The following is a 14,138-nucleotide window of genomic DNA, read 5'->3' on the forward strand; positions in this document are numbered from 1 at the left end:
TTTTTGGTTTTTCTCCGGTACCGGGAACCGAACTCACGACCTTGCGCTTGCCAGGCAGGCGCTTTGCCGCTGAGCTAAATCCCCAGCCCCAACCTCCGTCTCTTGGGCTCCTTTCCATTTGCCAAAGATCTGTCTCCCTGTTTCCTTCTACTGAACCTATATTTTGCTCTTTATTTATACTTCGCACTCAAAAGGGAGAGGCCATGCAGTAGTTAAGCTTGTGTGTCTGATTTATTTCACTTAACATTTTCCAGGTATGTCCATTTTCCTACAAATGTTCTAAATTTATCTTTCCTTGTAGCTAAGTAGTATTCCATTGTGTACACTAAATCTTTTATTTCCTCCCCTTCCACTTGGTCTCTTGGACCCCTTATCGAATGCTTGCTGTGTTTTAAGTGTCATACATGTATTATCTGCTTTAATCTTTACAACAACCCTTTGAGATAGGAAGTGTTACTATCTGCATCATATAGACAAGGACATGGAGACTCAGAAAGGTTAAGTAGCAGGTCCAGAGTTACAGAAGAGCCAAGGGGAGGATGCTGGATTCAGATGTAGGCCTCTGCTTTTTGCTGAGACCTTGCCCCCACCTCCACACACAACAGAGCAAAGATAGAATGTGTAATTCTGTCTCCAGCATGCATGGTTCTGGTTTATAGGTTTCTTGGAGTGATTCTTTTTTATCCATAGAATTTATTTTAAAATTGCACCTTTCTTCAGTGTAATGACTAACCTATTAGTAATTATTAATAGGAAAACAATGTAAAGTGAAAAAGTATTGCGCACAAAGAGCTTCATGTATTTTGACTAGAGTCAGATGTATCATAGCTCATCAGGGTATGATGGATGAAGACAGAGGCGTTGAGCAGGAGAGAGATGGAAAGAATTGGTTTCAGTAAACACAAAGGAGAAGGCAAGAAGAGGGTGGTGATACTGATGGGCCTTGAAATGCCCATCGTGCTGTGGGAGTCTCTCCCAGTCCTAAGTCCCATGTCATCCAAAATCTGAAGCAGAGGACAGTCCCCACCCAGAGCATCTCCACTAGGACAGGGAGCCAGCACCTAGCACACTGAAGATGCTTTGTAAATATTTACTAAACAGATGAATCATGATACTGAAAAAGAGAATCTGTCACAAAGATCAAGAGTGATTGCTAAGGTAGCAGTAGGAACCAGCTTTCTCTTTCCTCCTGTCCTTTGACTTTGGTTTCTTTAATGTTACCTTTACATTTATTATTTACTAGAAATAAATCATTAGTTGAAAAGTCCTGAATCTTACCCACTAAATGCTCTCGTTTTAGCCTGCTTTTCCTACCAAACCCAGTGGGGACAGTTACTTGTTCTGGGGAAAGTCTGTGATAGTAAGTCTAAGCTAGTTGTGACCTGTGCTCTTTTTCCTCCTTTCTAGCGTGCAAATGCAATGGGCATGCATCGCTGTGCAATGCCAACACGGGCAAGTGCTTCTGTACCACCAAGGGCGTCAAGGGGGACGAGTGCCAGCTGTGAGTACCACACCCTGTACCCAGGGAGGGCTGGGGCCAGGAAGCTGCCATCACCCTGGATGGAAGGGCAGAATCCCTTGCTTAGCTTATCTGGGAAAAGTGCTTCGCCCAGGCCTTCCCCACTTTTCTCACACTTCCAAGCTCTTGTTCCTGCCTCAGTGGCTTTGTAAAGTAGAAAACTGGGTCTGCTGATGTTTGTAGATGATATCTATGGGGAGATTAATAATTCTTTTAGATGATACCTATGGGGAATTTATGTTCTTTTTAAATAGAACTTAGTTTTTCTTCAGACTGGTGAACACTTGTTGAAGGGTTTTTGTTTTTAAGGTGATTGTTAGTATTTAGGTTTCTCTTGTGTATGTTTATAAAGAACAGGATCAGTTTACCTAGGGATAGCAGGAAATAAGTGAAAAGTGAATATTTAAAAAATGTTTTAGCTGGGCATGGTGGTGCATGCCTGTAATCCCAGCACAGGAGGCTGAGGCAGGAGGATCGTTGAGAGTTCGAGACCACCCTGGGCTACAAAATGAGCTCAAGGCCAGCCTAAACTACGTAGAGAAACCCTGTCTCAAAAAGACAAAAAAAAAAAGTTTTAATTGTACTTTTAGAGTATGTAGTCCATACAAAAGTTGAAAGTATGGTTTTCCTTACAATAAATGGGGTCTGAATTCATTGCATTTGGGTTTATGTCATGTGCCTTTGCAGCTACCTATCCATTGTATCCACTGCTTTTATATAGTTGTTGGTGTGCACTGCTGGCAGTCAGCATGAAAATCCCTCAAACTCCCCTTAGTCCATCCGTCTGAAGAGTAGTGAAGAATGTAATTATCCTGACTCAGAGCTATTTGTCATTTACATGAGTCTCTCTGATTTTAAAATGAATGTAGATTTGATTTTAAGGAGAAAATAATTACATTTTTTTCTTCTTCTAGATGTGAGGTAGAAAATCGATACCAGGGAAACCCTCTCAAAGGAACATGTTATTGTAAGTGTTTTTCTGGTTTTTATTTCTAGAAGCAGAGTAGTTCCGCAAAATTTCTTTCTCTTTAACATGGTTTGGGGACAGAAAGTGCTAGAGGAATACAGCAGTGGCAGTGGAGCCACAGCCATGGAAGTGTCCCCAACCAATGGGCACTATTTTAAGCACTACTTTTGGCTTACTTGTGGCTGTGGTTTATGCTAGTGTGTCCACAGAAGATAGGAGAGGATAGTCTACAATATGGATCCTTGGCTTTCCTGAAGTTCTCCTGAATCCTTACTCCATGTGCCATCCCCTGACTGAGGTTTTCATTTCATATTTCAGGATATAGATTAAAAAAAAACCCAGAATTGTTAAAATAGAAATGAAGTTTCATGATTTTCTTTGCAGCTGATTTCTGTTAACCTAACCACCTCTTTAGGAACAAATAATATCAAATAATTACCTTGGAGTGAAAGGTGAATCTGGCTAGGTGACCAGGTCCTTATGGGTAAATGCATTTTCTGCCTGTATGAGAATCGGCATGGTAGGCCAGATTATGGAATGAGAGAAACAGCTGTTGATGTTTGGCATCTCTGATTATACAACTGCAGTACCAGGCTGAATAGCATCATGTTTGTATTCACAAAATTCATGTCTATCTGGAATCTGTGCATGTGACAGGAGAAAAAAATTCTTGATGTTGGCTAGGGAAAAGAGCTCTTAGATGTGATTTCATAAAAGAAAAAATTGACCAATGAGACTTTATGAAAACTTGTGTTTTTTAAAAAAACACTTATCCAAAAAGATAAATCCATTTTAAAACAGGCGAACTGACAGGTATGGTGGTGCACACCTGTAATCCCAGCACTCAGGAGGCTGAGGCAGGAGGATCGCTGTGAGTTTGAGGCCAACCTCAGCTGTAAAGTGAGTTCAAGGCCAGCCTGAAGTGCATAGCAAAACCCTGTCTCAAAAAGACAAAAATAATAATAATAATAATAATAATAATACAGGCAAAGATTTCAAAAGAAATTTCACTGAAGAAGATATATGAGTGACTAATAAGCACTTAAAAAATACTTAGCATCATTAGTTATTTGGGATAGGTATATTAAAACCACAGTGAGATATGACTAGTATCAGATAAAACCAAATGGTCTAGAATGATAGGAGTCAAAATTAATACCATAACCTAACAGAAGACAGCTATAACCTGGTGTGCTTCTGCATTCAAGCTGTTGTAAGAAGTCCTCCTTGGTTAAATACATGTAAATACATATAAAATACCTGGTCTCACTAGACAGAAAAAAGGATGGATGGAGTGTTTTAACAGCCATTTCAGATAATTGTAGACAGTATCTTTTCTTCCCCCTGTTGCAGTAGTGGGGACTGAACCCAAGGCTTTCACACTGAGTTATATCTCCATCCCTCCCTTCTTTCTTTCTTCCTTTCTTCCTTTCCCTCCCTCCCTCCCTTCCTTCCTTGCTTCCTATTTTTAACCAGGGTCTTGCTAAGTTGTCAAGACTGGGTTCAAATTTGCTATCCTCCTGTCTCAGCCTCCCAGAGTGATGCTATTGCAGATGTGTCCCACTGTGTCTGGCTTGGACAGTATCTTTTGATACAATAGTGAAACTGGAGAATGGTCATTTCTTAAAGATTGAAATATGAAGTGGAAAGCTCATCAGTACAATTTGTCATCTGGCACATTAAGATCTGTTTATGGGGTTAAAAACCAACACCCCAAGTTTTACTGAGAGTGTTGAGAAACTGGAACGTTCCTGTGTTACTTGGTGTCTCAGTTACCTTTCTCTCATTGCTGGGACAAAATATCTGACGACCAAAATTAAGGAAGGAAAGGTTTATTTCACTTACAGTTTGTGGAGGTTTCAATCCATACTAGGCATGATTATCAGGTAGAGTGGCACATGGCAGAGGGCTGCATTTCAGGGCGGCAGCCACAGCTAAGCGACTACCACGACCCACACACCAGGGCGGAATGTGGGAGGAATGTCCCCAAGCAGCTCCTTCCTCTCCCTTACATACGCAAACTATCCACTCCTGGGCGGGTGCTGCTCTCACACCCATATTCAACTCTAATAGCCTGCCCCATATCCGCAGGAGGCTTTGGGGGGACACACAGACATAAACCATAACACTTGGCAACACCAAACAGTTAAAAATAAACTTAGCAAGAATTCCTCATCTCCCTCTCCCCAGACCCTTGCAATCACCCATTTTATTTTATGTTTCTATAATTTGACTAAATTGTATCTAATTGTATCTCATCTAAGTGGACCATGTGGTATGTGACTTTTTGTGAGTGGTATTATAATTATTGTAATGTTGTCAAGGTTCATCCATGTTGTAGCATATGTCTGAATTTTCTTTTTTATGGCTGAATAATATTCCATTGTACTACATAACATTTTGCTCATCCATTTATCTGTTAGTAAACATGTGGGTTGCTTCCATCTTTTGACTGTTGTCACTAATGCTGCTGTGAATATGGGTATGCAAATACCCATTTTAGACCTTGCTTTCAATTCTTTCGGTAGTATTCCCATAGGTGTAGTTACTAGGTCATGTCGAAATTTTGAGTTTAATTTTGAGGAGCTGCCATACTATTTTCTATTACAGCTATACCATTTTCCATTCTCATCAGCAGTGCACAAGTATTTCAGTTTTTCTGTATCCTTACCAACACTTGTTATTTTCTGGTTTGTTTGTTTTTTAATGTTAGCATTCTGGTGGGTATAAGATGATATCTCATTGTGGGTTTGGTTTGCATTTCCCTAACAAGCAGATTGAGTAGTATAAGCATTATTAGTATTATTGAATAATGCTAATATTAATCATTAATATTAATATTACTGGTATTATTGAGTATCTTTCCATGTGCTTATTGGCTATTTGTGTATCTTCTTGGAAGAAATGTTCATTAAAGGTCGTCTCTCATTTCTTATCAGGTTTTTTATTGTTGTTATTGAGTCATGCAATAGATTTTTTTTTTTAAGACGGTCTTGCTGTATATTTCAGGCTGGCCTTGAACCACTGTGCAGCTTAGGCTAGTCCCGAACTCACAGTAATCCTCCTGTCTCAGCTTCCCAAGTGCTGGGATTACAGGTGTGCATGACCACACACAGCCTATAGACTTTTACCAATTTTGTTACGAAGGCACATTGTCATGGGTATATAATGCCCATGCTTATTCTTTAGAATATTTCTATTGAGTGCCAGGCATGGTGGCGCATGCCTGTAATCCCAGCACTCGGGAGGCTGAGGCGGGAGGATTGTTGCGAGTTCAAGGCCAGCCTGGACTACAAAGTGAGCTCAAGGCCAGCCTCAACTGCATAGTGAGACCTTGTCTCAGAAAGACCCCCCCAAAAAAAAGAATATTTCTATTGATGAATTATTAATTTTAATATTATGAGTTTTAGTATATTAAACAATGAGTACTTAACAGGAAAAATTTCAAAATAAAGTATTAGATTTTTAAAAGTTACTGTTTATTAAAAAAATCAAAACTTTCAACATCAGTTGTCTTTTGGTATACAAAGTCTAAGAACTAACAACAGAAATAAATTCTTATATGAACTACAATGAAAAAATAGAACGCTGCAACAAAAAAAAATAAACTTTTGTTTTTGTCTTTTTGAGACAGGGTCTTGCTGTGCAGTTCAGGTTAGCCTTGAGCTCACTTTGTAGCCCAGGCTGGTCTTGAACTCACAGTGATCCTCCTGCCTCAGCCTCCTGAGTGGTGGGATTACAGGCATGCACCACCACTCCCGGCCCCCAAAAAATTAATCTTTACTTCACTTATCTCACCTAAGCAGTCTGCACACATGACAACAGCATGTGTTGCTTTTTTAAGCAACATATACAAGTGTTGCTTATACCAAGAGCACATGTGTTTTACTTTCCTGGCCTTTTTGTAGGACATAGTTGACGTCTTGCTAGTCTTGCTGTTTTGTCAGGAGGTTATTATATTGTATAATATGTAGTTAGTAGAAACATAAAATAATAAAATAAAGTATTTAATTCTTAATATATATTGCATGTTTAGGAATAAACATCAGCGTTTTCACATCAGCTGTGTACTTGTCTTCAAAACCTAAAAGATAACATCAGAAATAAATTCCTATATGAACTACCGTGAAAATACCAGTAGAACTCTACAACAGAAATAATCTTTCCTTCACTTGTCACACCCCAGGCGGCCTTCACACGTGATAACTACTGCGTGTCCCATGCTCGTGTCTTGCTTACACTGACAGCACATGTGCGTAGCTTTCCTTTTCTGTGTGACAGGCTGTTCTTGTCACTTCTGTTGTCTTCCTCTTTCTTCAGGAGCTTCTTGTTTCTTTTTTATTTTTTATTTTTTTTGGTTTTTCTCCGGTACCAGGAATCAAACTCACGATCTTGCGCTTGCCAGGCAGGCACTGTGCCACTGAGCTAAATCCCCAGCCCCAGGAGCTTCTTACTATGTTGTACAATGTGCACTTAGCAGGAAAATGAGATATCAATAAAATAAAGTATCAAACGTAATGAGTGCTTAGAATAGACATATACATTTTCATATTAGCTTTTCACTTGCTTACAAACCTGAGAGATAACATCAGAAATAAATTCCTATATTAACTGCCATGAAAATACCCATTCTTTACCACAAAAATAAACTTTGCTTCAATTGTCACACCCAAGACAAGCCTCATACGTGACAATTACATGTTCCATGCATAAGTATCACTTGCACTGATGGCACGTATGTTTTGTTTGCCTGTCCTTTTTTCATAAGGTGCAGTTGACATCTTTCTGGTTTTCCTGTTATCATAGTAGGTCTTTGTGATGTTGTACCTGCTGTTCGTCTGTCAGCTCACCACTGTGCTGCATGATTTTTTGCGTAGTTGCCTGGGGAGAAACACTTTGTTCTTCCTCTGCTATAAATGAGCTCTTATGAGTTCCAGTCTCAGTCCTCTATGAAAATTTCTGTGTGATATATTGCACTTGTTATTTTCTTTGTAAACTATGAAACTCTTTATGCCACACATGTTTAGGATCGTACTCCAGACCTAGGACCAACCATTTTTCCATAGAGTCCTGGTTTCTGTCACACTATCAATTTAAATCTTTGTATCTTTAAACAAAGCCTAGCATGTAGAAATCCAGTTAATATTTGTAGGTGAGTAAGCTTAGAGCCAAAATCATAAGTAGGGTCATGACAGAAGGAGGATTTGATGGGTATCTGAAATAAAATGATACTGCCAAAAGACTTGGTTGGTTTTAGAGATCTGTTCCATTTTGTTCTGTTTCAATTTTTTAAATATGCATTTCTTTCTTTCCATAGATACTCTTCTTATTGACTATCAGTTCACTTTTAGCCTGTCCCAGGAAGATGACCGGTATTACACAGCCATCAATTTTGTGGCTACTCCTGATGAAGTAAGAATTTTTAAAGTTTTCCAATGTGTTCTAAATGTGCACAGATCCTTTTCTGGGTCATCATGGATAGAAGTATGCCTTAGTGGCAGTCCCAGAGTGGAGTACATGGGTGATCTTTGGAGGCACAAGAAATGTTATGATCTACATTTTACCTCCTTTCCATCCAAAAGGCAAGAACATAATTGTAATATTTGTCAGGATTTGATGGTGCACAGACTGGCATTTCCTCCACACATACTTGGTTTACCTGTCAGCACATCATTGAGAGCAGATGGCAGAGCCCACATTGACCCTCTCAAAACAGACCAGACACTTTAAAATTGCCACAAAGAAATCATTGGTTGAAAGTGACACCAGTGACACAGGTACAAGCTAACAGCAAAGAAAGTGGCAGAGTTGACCCGTATGCTCTTAGAATGAGTCTTTAGCCTGATTAGGAGGTAAAACAACAAAGTTTAGTTGGATCCAACAAGAAGTGACCAGAAACAACTTAAATGGTCAGAATGTCTATTTGAAATGGAGATTTATATTTACTGCCATTAAATGGAGCCCAAGCTGCCAGAAGCATCATCTGGTAGGAGAGAGGAGCCAGCACAGTATGGCATTTCAGAGCAAGCTCCCCAAGCATCAGAAACACCTATGCAGTTTCTTTTCTTTCTATTCTTCTTGATGCTCTGGATGGAACCCAAGGCTTTGCAGGTGCTGAGCATAAGCTTTACTGAGCTGCACCCCCATCCCAGTTTCCTTAATGAAATAGTTGCTTAATATCTACTCCAGTGTTTAGAGAAATTTTACCACACTTGATGGTAAGCTATATAGGAGCCTCTGTGGCGATTTCTTCTCAATAACATACCCAAACCATTTACCATCATAAAGTCCTGTCACAGTAAACATGACAAATAATATGTGGAAAACAATATGGCAGTAACAATACATATTCCTTTATCAACAAATGTTATCAAGAAACATTACTAAATTTTTTTTAAAGCAGTAAAACAGCTGCATGGGATTACATGCCTGTAATCCCAGTACTTGGGAGGCTGAGGCAGGAGGACTGCCTCAAATTCAAGGCCTCCTGGGCTACATAATGAGTTCAAGGAATTCCAGGCTGAACTACATAGCAAGATTCTATCTCAAAAAAAAAGAGAGAAAAGAAAAAGAACGTAGTAAAACAAAGCCCAAAGTGTGGCATGTTTACAGTTTATTTTTAATATTTCATTTGAATGATAAAGTTAAGAAAAGTGGGACCAGAGAAGATATATTCTCAAGAGTGAAATGGCTTTTTTTAAGTAGAAATAATAAGTGACTTTAAAAATACTTACTAGAGAAACTAGATCATTTGAGTGGCCATGTTGACTGGAATTTTTCTAAAAGGATTTAGGGAAGGTTACAGCAAAAGTTCAATATATGCAATATGTTATTACCATATTTATAAGCAAGTGGCTTAAGTGCTCAGAGTTTTCAGGATATAATTGATGTTTTATTTTTTAAAATAAATAGGCAGATAGAATTAACAAAGCAGAGAATGACCATGGCAATCTTTGAACCTCTGTTTTTTTTGAAGAGAAAAGAACAAAACCAAATTAACAAACACAAAGACATAAACAAAACATCATAAAAAAGTAGAGAATTTCAAAGAAGGTGATAGGAAATTAACAGTGGTTGTTGTATTACATATTGTTTGTTTGTTTTTGTTTTTGTTTTTCTTCCGGTACCAGGAATTGAACCCATGACCTTGCGCTTGCCAGGCAGGCTCTGTGCCGCTGAGCTAAATCCCCAGCCCCTGTATTACATATTGTTATCTTCAAATTGGTTACTCAGATAAACATATACAGGCATGTAAGATAGATCAAACAATTAAACATTAACTGTTCCTTTCAATAAAGGAATAGAAATTAGTAGTACAATTATCTTAGCTATCTTGTATGTGTGTATGTGTATACATATATATATACATATATATATATTATATATATATATGTATATATATATATACACACAAGTATTTTTTCCTTTCCTTCTTTCTTTTCTTTTTCCCTCATCCCAAGTTGCTCTTTCCTTTTGATCAGTTTCTTTCCCTTTCACAATATCTGTTGTACCTTTCAGATTTTATTTACTCTTTCAAGTTCTTACGCTAGGAAGACAGTATGATGTTTACACATGTGACTCTGATTTACAGGATTTTTAAAGATAATTTCAGCATGATTGGATACCTTTGTAAAATCAAATCTGAGTAGTTTGCAAAAATAATTATTTGACCCCAGAAAGAGATTTACTAGGCAAATTTCGGTGAAAATTAAAATTTAGTATTATGATTTACCCAGTACAGACAATAGTGTCTTGTTCCCTCTGGCTCAACAGATTCCTCGGAATTAACTTTTTTAATCTTTTTTTTTCTTGTCATTAAAATCAAAATCAAAACAGACTGGCTCTTTGAATTACTGTATTTCTAAGGAATAAGAAAGATTTTCAGAGCTAAGAAAGCATACTTAATCATATTTCTTTTGAAGTAGTATTTCCAGTGAGAGAAAGATGTTTTGAATCATGAATGACTATAATTAAATTATCTTTAAAATTTAGTATATTTCAGCTTTATATGCTTTTTTTTGAGACAGGGTTTCACTATAGTTCAGCCTGACCTCAAACTCACAGTGATCCTCCTGGCTTATATATGTGTTCTTTAAAGAATATGTCCATTTTGGGAGAAGCTTTATACTGTATCGTAATCTATGGACTCAGAAGCATATGAGCTTAAGTTATAAATAGAAGTTGAAGTCCCGGATCAGATGTTTCCCCTAGTAAACATGAACTGCAGGTGTGTGGAAAACAGCTGCCCAGAGGTTCCTAGGATATCTGGGTCCTCTGACTTGGGTCATAAGTTGTGAATCATTGTGTTTTGAAAGGGACCTTTTGAAAAGGTGTTTTTCATAGAGTTAGACTTCTGATAAAGCATTAAATTTCAGTGTGTGTGTGTGCATGCGTGCATGTTTGTGTCTGGAAATTGACTCCAGCATGTGCTGAGCCACATCCCCAGCCTTTTTTTTTTTGAGACAGGATCCTGCTGAATTTGCTAGCCTGGCTTTAAACTTGGAATTCTCCTCCCTTAGCCTCCCAAGCATCTAGCATTACAAGTGTGCACCACCACACCCAGTTCCATATTCTTTTATGGAAAGGAAATGAAACTTTTATGAGGTGTATCACTTGTATTAAGGAAAATTAGTTAGCAACTTTGCAGTCTTTTCTATAAGCATGAGTTTCTCCTGAGATTGTAAAACACTCTGTAGTTAAGGAATTTGAGAGGAATAAAATTTAATTATTGCTTTGTTGTAAAATCTGGAAATAGGCTGGGTATGGCGGTGCATGATTATAGAATCCTAGTACTCAGGAGGCTGAGGCAAGAGGATCACTGCAAGTTTAGGGCCAGCCTGGACTATATAGCAAGATCCAGTCTCCAAAAAAAAAAAAAAAAAAATCTAGAAATAATTATAATTAATTTTCTACTTATTTTCACTCTTCAGCAAAACAGGGACTTGGACATGTTCATCAATGCGTCTAAAAACTTCAACCTCAATATTACCTGGGCTGCCAGCTTCTCAGGTAAAGACACCTAGAGAAGACACTGCAAGTGGAGATGATAGATTGGAAAAAGGGGGCTCTGCAGAGATACAGGTGGCTTTCAAACCTACCTTTGCTCCTTATTAGCTGTGAGATCTTGAGCAAGTGTCTAAACCCCTCTCTCAACCTTAGAATTCTTCATCTGTAAAGTGAGCATTGCAGTATTTACCTCCTAGAACTGTGTAGACTAAATTAGGTTACACTTGCCCATGCCTACCATCAGTAGGTAGTTCCTACCCCTATCCTACTACCACCCCTAGCACCTTTGGTGTGGTCACTGCTCTGGCACCACCATCTTCATCTACATCCATGCTTCAGAGGTGAAAATGTCAAAGGACTCATAGTTTCAAGAACACCTTTCAAATAAAATGAGATTTAGCAGGTACAGAAAACTGCACTTTGGTAATTAAACCAAGCTCTAAAACCAAGTTTTTTTATCTCAGTGTGATTCACTAAAGATCAGATGACCCAGTGGAGTGGTTAACACAGATAACTTGACAGATAGACTGGGTTTGTTTGAATTCTGCCTCTTGCTTACCTACCCCGTGCTGTTGGGCAAGTTACCTAAGCTTTCTGGGCTATTTTCCTTATGTATGAAATGGGACAGTGAAGAACGCCTTGCTGAATGTTATGAGGATTAAATGAGGTTTTCAACAAAGTACTCAGTGTAATGCTTGAAACTCGGTTAATTTTCACTACTAAGTGGTAACTGTTTCATCATCATTACTACCGTGCCAATACCTTACAAACCAGTTATACTTGTAAAAAATAAAACATAAGCTTTGCACACTACTCTGTGGTTCATTATATCTTAAAAGACTTTGTAGAATTTGGGAAAAACTCAGAAACCTGTAATGAGGAGAGACTTTTATGAAAAAGTTTGAAATATTGGACTATTTGGAGAAAGGCACCATCTCAGAACATGGGAAGACTTGCAGTGACTATATCAGCAGAGATGTGACTGTCTAGGCCAGTGGTGGCAAACCTGTGACACGCATGCCACAGCCGTTTGTCATCACTGAAAGCTCTAGAAGGTTTGCCATCACTGGTCTGGCTGTAGACCCAGGCTTAACTCAAGCATGGGAAAAAGTCCATTTTGTGAGTCTATATAGTCATTCAAGTGCTGGCTGAGAGGAACATGGAAAGCAAAAGGATTGTCTGGGAATAGATGGAGTTAAAGCAGGCTGGAAGGACTTAATACAGTGTAGCTGATAGCAGAAGATGGGTTATTTGCCTATACCAACCGTCAGAGAGCTGAGCCCCCCTTTGAGGCCCTTCCTCCTTGAAGAGACTTGAGGTCACTGCTGGTTAGGAAGTGAGGGGGTGAATCAGTGTCCCTGGCACAGGGTCTGGTGCATCGCCTTGTGGGTATGAAGGGGAAATGTAAAAGAACCGAGGTGATATGTTCCCAGGGGATGCCGGTGCGAGGGAGTAGAACCATGATGGTGTCTATGCTATCGTGGCCCTGTGTTGATAGGCATGGGATAGGGAGTTGCAGGACTTTCTAGTTTGGGGTATAGGCTTGTGTATCAGCCTGCCCCACTTCAAATTCCAGCTCTAGTTGCTGTCCGTGTGCCCTGAGGCAAGTTACTTAATTTCCTGGAACCTCAATTTCCTAATCTGTAAATGAAGATAATAGAGCTGTTATGAGGATTAATGGAGATGGAGCTCTTAAAAGCTATTTCTGAGACATTGTAAGTGTTAAGTAAATGCAGTTATCTTCATTATTAATAAGTGTAGATTGTGTCCAAAAAGTCCCTTATTTTCATTCTCTTCTTCCTAACAGCTGGAACTCAAGCTGGAGAGGAAATGCCTGTTGTTTCAAAAACCAACATTAAGGAGTACAAAGATAGCTTCTCCAATGAGAAGTTTGATTTTCGAAACCACCCAAATATCACTTTCTTTGTTTATGTCAGTAATTTTACCTGGCCTGTCAAAATTCAGGTAAGAAATGCCTTCTGGCCTCATACATGCACAGGTGGTGAAATTCCTCTAGGGGAAGACTAAGCTTGCTAATTTGGAATTTGTGGTAAATGAAATGTACACTGTTGCTTTGCCTTTGATTTATAAGATCTGTGCAAAGGAGTGCTAAACATCTGAGCACTGGGGAAATGATTGTGCTAGGGCTGTCTTATGTCACTTGTGAAAAAAATTTACAAGTACTTTGGAAAGCAAATTGCCATATAGCAAATTTGGTAATTATAGAGAGTATTCATTTCTTCATTGAGCACTTGCATATGAAAGCCAGCAATGTTACACAGAGAACTTTAACACTGGATGAACAGGGAGAGTAGAAAGGAAATAAACACTTGCAACCAGTGGAAGCCAGTGTGGAATGTGACCTAGTGAAGATCCCCAAAATGCTGTCAGAGTTTCAGGCAGCATACCTGGAGGCAGCACGAAGTGGTGTGTAAGAGCATAGGCCTTGCGGCCTGCCAGATGGTTTGATTCACAGCTGCTGTGCATGTCATGGAGCCTGTCCAAGTCTCAGGTGATTTATGCCTGTGACTCAAGGAGAGTTGTCAGGGTTCATGTCACCTGCTGCAGCCTGTGTTGTCAGTCTGCTCTTTTCTTGCTTCCAAGGGACTAGGTACTCCTTCCGGCCCTGTTTGTCACGTCCTCTGA

General features: G+C 39.0%; 1 protein-coding gene across 2 annotated transcripts in view; it reads left to right on the top strand.

Annotated features, from left to right (window-relative positions):
• Positions 1 to 14,138, top strand: part of Atrn (attractin) — a 164,321-nt gene that overhangs the window by 111,663 nt on the left and 38,520 nt on the right. For both annotated transcript variants that reach the window (XM_005380794.2, XM_005380795.2), the window contains 5 exons: positions 1,408 to 1,501; positions 2,434 to 2,486; positions 7,804 to 7,898; positions 11,417 to 11,495; positions 13,300 to 13,457. In XM_005380794.2, the coding sequence (XP_005380851.1) occupies positions 1,408 to 1,501; positions 2,434 to 2,486; positions 7,804 to 7,898; positions 11,417 to 11,495; positions 13,300 to 13,457 (479 nt within the window). The remainder of the gene's footprint in view (positions 1 to 1,407; positions 1,502 to 2,433; positions 2,487 to 7,803; positions 7,899 to 11,416; positions 11,496 to 13,299; positions 13,458 to 14,138) is intronic.

The sequence above is a fragment of the Chinchilla lanigera genome, unplaced genomic scaffold (assembly GCF_000276665.1).
Source record: "Chinchilla lanigera isolate Chin_1 unplaced genomic scaffold, ChiLan1.0 scaffold00014, whole genome shotgun sequence".
Lineage (NCBI taxonomy): Eukaryota > Metazoa > Chordata > Mammalia > Rodentia > Chinchillidae > Chinchilla > Chinchilla lanigera.